Here is an 8,594-nt window from a genome sequence, read left to right on the forward strand (position 1 = left end):
CGTTTTTCGGCTGCTCTTGCTTCCTTGTACCGAGCTCTATTCGATCGGGTACCCGACACCAACATCCGGCTTCTGGCAACGTTCTGCTCGTCTATCACTCTCTGACACTCCACATCGAACCAACCCGTCCTGGGTCGCCTCTGTGCACTGCCTACCACTTCTCGTGCTGTTGTGCTCACCGCTCCATGGATCGACTCCCATAGATCGTTGATGTTGTCCCTAACGTTGATTGCACTTATCCGTTCGTCGAGCTTCTGGCGTTACTCAGCCGATACTCCTTTCGCCGACAATCGCTGGATATTGTAACGCATCGTTCGCTGTGATCTTTCGTTCGATACAGTTGACAACCGTGATCGAATTTTACTGACAACGAGGTAGTGATCAGAGTCAATGTTGAGACCTCTGAATGTCCGCACATCGATAACATCCGAGAAATGGCGCCCATCCACCAGAACATGGTCTATCTGGTTGCAAGTTTCACCATTTGGGTGTCTCCAGGTGTGCTTTCGGATGTTCTTTCGTGCAAAGTAGGTGCTACTGATGGCCATGCCTCTGGCAGCAGCGAAATTTACTAGCCGTAGGCCCTTGTCATTGGTAGCGAAGTGAAGGCTTTCCCTACCGATTATGGGACGGAAAAAGTCCTCTCTACCGACCTGGGCGTTAGCGTCTCCGATAACAATTTTCACGTCATGCTTTGGGCACTCTCTATAGGCTTTATCAAGACATTCATAAAACGTGTCCTTCACGTCGTCGGATTTATCGTTTGTCGGTGCGTAAACGTTGATTAGGCTGTAATTGAAGAATTTGCCCCGTATCCTCAACACACAGATTCGTTCGCTAATGGGTTTCCACCGCATCACTCGCTTCATCTGCTTGCCCATCACTACGAAACCAACTCCATGCTCTGCTTTTTCACCGACGCTGTGATAGATGTTATACTTGAATGCAGTGTTGGTCGTTGGGTCCACGGCTCGGAATTCACGTTCTCCGGATCAGGGCTGACAATAGTCATTCTCGTCGTATGAAGAAAGCGAAAAAAAATTAGTCTTCGTCATAACATTGCACGACGCAACACCTATTCGTTTTCTTCGCGTCGCATGCGTACCACGACGATAGTCGCGCAGCCAAAAGTTATGACGATTTTCGTCGTCACTTCTTCACACAATTGATTGCACGTCATTATAGACGGACTGGTAAAAAACATAATAGCGTCTCAAATAAACAAATAGTAGGAAATTTGGTAACATAAATGTATCGAAAACATTCATAACGCTTTCATACGTTGCTTCAAATTCATTATTACAAAGAATTAGTAAAAATCTTCGCATGGCAAATGCCGCTTGAAGAATAACGGTATGAAGTCTTCGTTCTTCGATGTCGTCAGGACGATTTGGTTACACGACGAAAGCTAACGTCGTGCGCGTCATTGACGATGTGTAGAGTAGCAATGAAGACAATGCAACTCGTCGCTACTGTGGCATTTCGTGCTATGACGATGACGATTGTCAGCCCTGCTCCGGATCTAGGCCATCGGACTTCTTGAATAGCAGCCACGTTCACTCCAACCGCTGTTTGAGCCGCACCTCCTGGTGAGCAGACGCTCGAGGCGTACCTTCTCACTCTAGCTGATGTCAGAAGGACAACAGTGCCCAGGCTGCACTACCATCTAAGTACACAACCCTTAGCTGGCGGTCTTTTGTCATCGGACGACCCGTGGAAGCGTGAGAAAGGGACTTGTGGGGACCAGAGCTCTGTTGGGCGCTCCTTCCCAGATGTCAACCCACCATTTTGCAGCCCACTTAAGCATGTTATGCCTCAAGTATTCTGCATATAAGTTTTTGGTATTATTTTTTGGTATTTTACCTCTAATGCAAGGCTTGTTCATACGATTTTCTGTTATCGAGGTCGTCGCTTCTGCTCGGGTATACTATATTTGATTATATTATCTTTCGGATTGTTGTGATTTTAGATTTTCACCAACACTAAAGCATCTTTACAGTTTCAGTTATATTAAATATAGAAAAAATATCATAATATAGAATAAAATAGCTCTTATTTTATGAGCTTGAGCCATTTTACCTCATCCCTTATCAGTTTCATGTTCTAAATCCCATACAATTTGTTGCTCTACTATTTGTTACTGTTTCTATACTAATTGATTGTTGTGAAATAAATATGTTAGCTACATGTAAAAATGAGGTTTTAAGAGAACAGTTAGCTACTTCCAAAGCGAAACTGAGACTAAAAGCAGGAGCACAAAATGTTGGCTTTGGTGGAGCAACTATAAGTGCACAATTGAGACCCATGTAGGCGCAAGCCAAGTTCCACGGTTTGCAGAAATCGCCCTCAATAGATAACGAACAACGATAAAAGAGGGGCAAAAATCTCTTCGAATCATTACAAGCCATGAAACAAGTTTATCGCACTTTTATGCAAGGGCGATAAAAACAGAAGCAGCCCCTACCAAGGATCTGTGATGAAACGTTTCGTTCTCGCTCAAATACCGTGGGTACCATATAGGGCAGCGGTTCTCAACCAGGGGTACATGTACCCCTGGGGGTACCTTCGCTGGCTCTTAGGGGTACCTCGGACAAAAATGCCTAATGGCGGACGTATCACAATTCCAATCGAAATTCATTAATACAGTTTCGATAATTGTGATTTTTTAATTTCCACCTCCGTTGAAGAGGCATGAAGACTTTTTTCTGATAAGCTCGGTTGCTTCGTTGCAAGAGGATAAGAAGCATAATTCTACGCTTCTTGGAAGTCTTCTTCCAAGCATCTGAAACGCCTTCTTTCAAGAGGCTCGGACAACTCCTTTCAAGCGGCTTGGAAGCCTCCTTTCAAGTGGGCTGCAAGCTTACTTTCAGAAGGTTCGGAAGCCTCCTTTCAAGAGGCTCTGAAGCCTCCTTTCAAGAGGCTCTGAAGCCTCCTTTCAAGAGGCTTTGAAGCCTCCTTTCAAGAGGCTTTAAAGCCTCCTTTCAAGAGGCTCTGAAGCCTCCTTTCAAGAGGCTCTGAAGCCTCCTTTCAAGATGCTCTGAAGCCTCCTTTTAAGAGGCTTGGAAGCCTCCTTTTAAGAGGCTCGGATGCCTCCTTTCAAGAGGCTCGGATGCCTCCTTTCAAGAGGCTCGGAAGCCTCCTTTCAAGAGGCTCGGAAGCCTCCTTTCAAGAGGCTCGGAAGCCTCCTTTCAAGAGGCTCGGAAGCCTCCTTTCAAGAGGCTCGGAAGCCTCCTTCAAGAGGCTCAGAAGCCTCCTTCAAGAGGCCTCAAGCCTCCTTTCAAGAGGCCTGGAAGCCTCCTTCAAGAGGCTCAGAATCCTCCTTCAAGAGGCTCAGAAGCCTCCTCTCAAGAGGCCTGGAAGCCTCCTTCAAGAGGCTCGGAAGCCTCCTTCAAGAGGCTGGAAGCCTCCTTTCAAGAGGCCTGGAAGCCTCCTTCAAGAGGCTGGAAGCCTCCTTTCAAGAGGCCTGGAAGCCTCCTTCAAGAGGCTCAGAAGCCTCCTTTCAAGAGGCCTGGAAGCCTCCTTTCAAGAGGCCTGGAAGCCTCCTTTCAAGACTCAAGCCTCCTTTCAAGAGGCTCAGCCTCCTTTCAAGAGGCCCAGCCTCCTTTCAAGAGGCTCAGGAAGCCTCCTTTCAAGAGGCTCAGAAGCCTCCTTTCAAGAGGCTCAGAAGCCTCCTTTCAAGAGGCTGGAAGCCTCCTTTCAAGAGGCTCAAGCCTCCTTTCAGAAGGCCTGAATCCTCCTTTCAAGAGGCCCAGAAGCCTCCTTTCAAGAGGCTCAAGCCTCTTTCAAGAGGCCTGGAAGCCTCCTTCAAGAGGCCTGGAAGCCTCCTTTCAAGAGGCTCAGGAAGCCCCCCTTTCAAGAGGCCTGGAAGCCTCCTTTCAAAGGCTCGGAAGCCTCCTTTCAAGAGGCCTGGAAGCCTCCTTTCAAGAGGCTCAGAAGCCTCCTTCAAGAGGCCCGGAAGCCTCCTTCAAGAGGCCCAGCCTCCTTTCAAGAGGCCTGGAAGCCTCCTTCAAGAGGCCTGGAAGCCTCCTTTCAAGAGGCTCGGAAGCCTCCTTTCAAGAGGCCTGGAAGCCTCCTTTCAAGAGGCTCAGCCTCCTTTCAAGAGGCCTGGAAGCCTCCTTTCAAGAGGCCTGGAAGCCTCCTTCAAGAGGCCTGGAAGCCTCCTTTCAAGACGCCTGAAACCCCCCTTTAGCGGCCTGGCAGCCTCCTCTCAAGAGGCCTCGAAGCCTCCTATCAAGAGGCCTGGAAGCCTCCTCTCAAGAGGCCTCGAAGCCTCCTTTCAAGAGGCCTGGAAGCCCCTTCAAGAGGCTCAGAAGCCCCTTTCAAGAGGCTCGAAGCCCTTCAAGAGGCCTGAAGCCTCCTTTCAAGAGGCTCGGAAGCCTCCTTTCAAGAGGCTCGGAAGCCTCCTTTCAAGAGGCTCGGAAGCCTCCTTTCAAGAGGCTCGGAAGCCTCCTTTCAAGAGGCTCGGAAGCCTCCTTTCAAAAGGCTCGGAAGCCTCCTTTTAAAAGGGTTGGAAGCATTTATTCAAAAAGTTCCGAAGGTTCCTTTCATAAGGCTCGGAAAGCTCCTTTCAAAATGCTCGGAAGGTTCCTTCCAAGAGGCTCGTAAGCCTACTTTCGAAAGGCTCGGAAACCTACTTTCAACTGGTTAGAAAGCATCGCTTCAAGAAGCTCGAGATTCTTCTTTCAAGATGCTTGAAAGCTTTTAGAGTCTTAGAAGCGTCTTTTTAAGATGCATAGGAAACCCTCCTTTCAAGTGGCTCGAAAGCCGCCATTCAAGAGGCTCAGAAGCCTCTTATCAAGAGACACGGAAGCCTTTTTTCATGAGGGGGTACCTCAATTAATGCAAAGGTTCGAAGGGGTACCTCTCAAGAAAAAGGTTGAGAACCACTGATATAGGGGAACTGTTCCGTTTTCCATCTCACTGAACATATATTCATCTCATCGCGAAACAAAGAAATAAGGCACTTATTTCTTCGTCGCTTCTTTTTGCCAACATGCGAGCTCACTGCTAGAAAAATTCACAAAAACAAGAAACAAATCAAATACCTTTTTATTGCTTTGTTTTTCGTGAGATGAATATCGGAGCTATGAGATGAAGTCTATCAGCATTAACCCTATTTTTTCGCACAGTTGTGTAAAAAAATTGAAATGAATTCTTCAATAAAAATAGATTGGTAAATCTAAAAAAACGCATCAAATACATTTATTGAGAACGGAAACAGTCTCCATTTGCGTCTATAATTTCAACAAAACTAAACTATTTTATATTATTATAGATTTGGGTCCGTTCCAATATTGCGTAACGCGAAAAACGTCGTTTTTGAGAACCCCGCATCCCCTCGTAACAATCTGTAACAATTTTCAGAACTATCCCACCCATATGCGTAACGCGTAACAAATAGATTTTCGAAAAAAAAAGATTTTTGGTAAGATTTATATTTTTTATTTTATTTTATTTTATTTTATATTTTATTCTACTTTAAAGAAAATAGACATTTTTTAACATTTTTACTTTTTTTTTCTCTATGCAATTAATTTGTTACGTAACAATATTTCGAAGGACACCCACCCCCCATATTTTGTGTAACAAATCGTAACAAAAATCAAACAACCCCCCCCCCTCCTATTGCGTTACGTAATATTTGAACAGACCCTTTATACATTCATAACAATAACTCATATTATTCGTTCTATTACTAATCCTGCACCTCAACCATTTCAAACTTAAGCTCATTAGTGGGCATGTTGACCAAGTTCCCCCGGATTTTCAGTTCGCCATAATGCCACCGATATTCAAACAAACGCGTTATTCTGGCAGTGACAATCTCCATCTCCAGCATAGCCAACCGTCGGCCGATGCAGGTTCTTACGCCGAACCCAAACGGCAGAATAAGAAAAGGATGCGCCTCCTTAACGCTCGGATATCCCTCCATCTTGAGCCATCTTTCCGGTAGAAATTCATTGGCACGGGTCAGAAACCGTTCATCGTTCTGCAAAATCATGGAACTCATTGCCACGTCGGTCTAGGAAAAACAGTAGATCATATATGTCTTTAGTTATCCGCGAGGCCGCATCCAATGGCGAAACATACCCCTTTTGGAATTTGGTAGCCCTGCAGAACCAAATCTCTGCCTGTCGCACGCACATTTGCGGACACAGGTGGACACATTCTTATGCTTTCTTTGATACAAGCCCGTAGATATGGAAGGTTATGCATATTTTCTGGTGTCAATGAGGAGTCCTTCTGAGGTAAAACTTTTAATAACTCTTGTCGCAATGTAGCTTGTTTTTCTGGGTTGGACGCAAGGCAGTACAGAATACCAGTGACACCAGCACCCGTCTATAAAATAATAATAATAAAGATCTAGCCAAATAAATGTTGATTCTAATGAAACATCAACTACCGTATCGACACCAGCCATCAGCATATCACACGCCATGATAAAAGCAATATCTCGGTCAACTTTTAGCAATTTCTCTAACACGCTTTGGGATTCACTCGAAGTTGTTGGATTTTTCTCCAATCTGAAACCGCTACCACCTCGCTTATTTTGGCTATCACAATTCTGGAAGTAAAGATAAAGATTCACATCAGCGGCTCATAATAAGCAACAGAAATCTTGTCACATGTCGCACACACTCTGTAATTTTATCGAGCACTACCATTAGTCGCTTGAACGAGGGTGTTTCGTAGTATTTCCAGACTGATGGAAGGACGTCCAGTTGATACGTCAACTCAAAGAATTCCTGTAAGTACTTGACTATTATTGTTGCTTCTTCGGACTGTTCACTGTCAAGTAAACCCAAACGAGTGTCCAATGCAAGAACACCCATTGATTCAAGTGCCCAACGATTAATCCATTGTTTGAAATTGGCCGGCAGCTCGTTCTTGATGTCGCGAGTGGTGAGCATTCTATTGAGTATGATAAATAAACTTTTAAAATGTAATTACATTTTATACAACTGAATTTTTTACATTGCCATAAGTTGATGAGCTACTTCATCTAACTTGCTCACATATAGTTTAACGGTTTTCGGTTGCAGCATAACAGGATTCACTGTTGTACGGAACTTTTGCCAGTTTTCTCCTTGGCTACAAAAACAAACAAAACATGGTCAACCAACGACTCACAAAACTCCACCGGACTCACTCGGATACCAATCCTCCTTTACCCTTAAAAACGTCCGGTCGAACCTGCGTCCGATAGTACTCGAAGGTGTCCAAGCCCCGACGTAACGGCCACTGGCCTTCGTTGCGAAACAAACTTTCATAGTCGTCCGGATGGAAGCTCAACAAAAGATCTCTTTTTCCGAACAGCCCAGGCATTCGAACCAAGTCACCATAATTGTCACGGAAAAATCGATACACATCGGGAAGGCCGGCATGCTGCTGGAGACCTGTAATTTATGTCATAACATGAGAGGTTACAAAAAAAATGACCCGTATTCAGTCAACGATAAGGTTACTCTACTTGTGGTAAGCTAAGGCTTACTATTCTACATACTATTTGCGCAGCACTTTGCCCGATTAGATCGTTCTTGAACCAAGTCCTACAAAAAATCTCACCTCCAGGTCCAAAGTTCCTCAGCATTTTGTATATACTTGGAGCAGGAATTTTACTATACGGCATAGCTTTGTTCCAGTCTACCTCTGGGTTTTTTGCTACGCTTATTACCAGATTCATTTGTTGGCCAAAACACCTTCCTGATCGAGCTCTACAAATACCTACCATTACAGAGCCAAGTCCAACTACGTTAACGCGCGACATTTCGCAAAACATTTCTTAACGAACAAAACAAAAAAATCGCATTGATGTAGATTCGTTCACTTACGGCTTGCTACTGAAAACGACAATTAGATTACTTTCAAACTATAACCCGAGAAAACATCTCACGGTAGGAAGTTTATTTTTAACCTGAGTATTGTTATAAACACGTAAACAACTTGCTGGGCGAAGAACACTAATCGCAATGTATTTATTTACTTGTTATGGTCAGTGATGACAAACCACGTGCAATTGTACTTACAATTATGTCAGTTGATAACGATCGCCGCAGGGGAAGTGGTGAAAATAACAAATCAACATTGGCACAAAGGGCTAAATGAAGTGACTTAAGCAACTTGACAAATTCAGTGCTTGTATTCGCGTTCTGACTGCTATCAAAATCATTTTATTAATCATCTACAGTAGGTGTCTTGACCTTTCTCAAAACAGTTTATGTTGTGATTTTTCTATACGCGTGTGGCTATGATGTATCATCATTGTTTACGCACACCTAATCTAATCTATTTAGTGATATGAGTTGAGTACAAGTTCATTGTATGTCGTGGGTATTTAGTGCAATGCTATCACAGGTCTATTATATGAACTTATCAACTATTCTGCCTGACAAATACACATATATTGAATGAAACAAATACAAAGTTCCACGTTTTATCATCAGACCTTAAATAATGTATGGAACTAACCTGCGACGTACTATGCGTCTCCACCCACTTTCCATACCAGAATTCTGATTCGCCGACGCGAGATGCTTTGTTCCCTAAGAGCTGCTAGTTAATAGGCGGTTTGCCTCATGAGTTTTCCGGCAACA

At 44.3% G+C, this 8,594-nt stretch overlaps 1 protein-coding gene across 1 annotated transcript; it reads right to left on the bottom strand.

The window, feature by feature from the left end:
- Positions 1–5,181: 5,181 nt before the first annotated feature.
- On the bottom strand, positions 5,182–7,948 carry LOC134217726 (probable cytochrome P450 12a5, mitochondrial). Its single transcript, XM_062696537.1, is given in 8 exon segments — positions 5,182–6,022; positions 6,091–6,339; positions 6,404–6,526; positions 6,529–6,565; positions 6,640–6,912; positions 6,976–7,092; positions 7,151–7,397; positions 7,567–7,948. Coding segments are annotated over 8 exon segments (1,587 nt in total). The 5' UTR covers positions 7,781–7,948; the 3' UTR covers positions 5,182–5,695.
- Between the last annotated feature and the right edge of the window lie 646 nt (positions 7,949–8,594).

This window comes from Armigeres subalbatus, chromosome 2 (assembly GCF_024139115.2).
Source record: "Armigeres subalbatus isolate Guangzhou_Male chromosome 2, GZ_Asu_2, whole genome shotgun sequence".
Classification (NCBI taxonomy): domain Eukaryota; kingdom Metazoa; phylum Arthropoda; class Insecta; order Diptera; family Culicidae; genus Armigeres; species Armigeres subalbatus.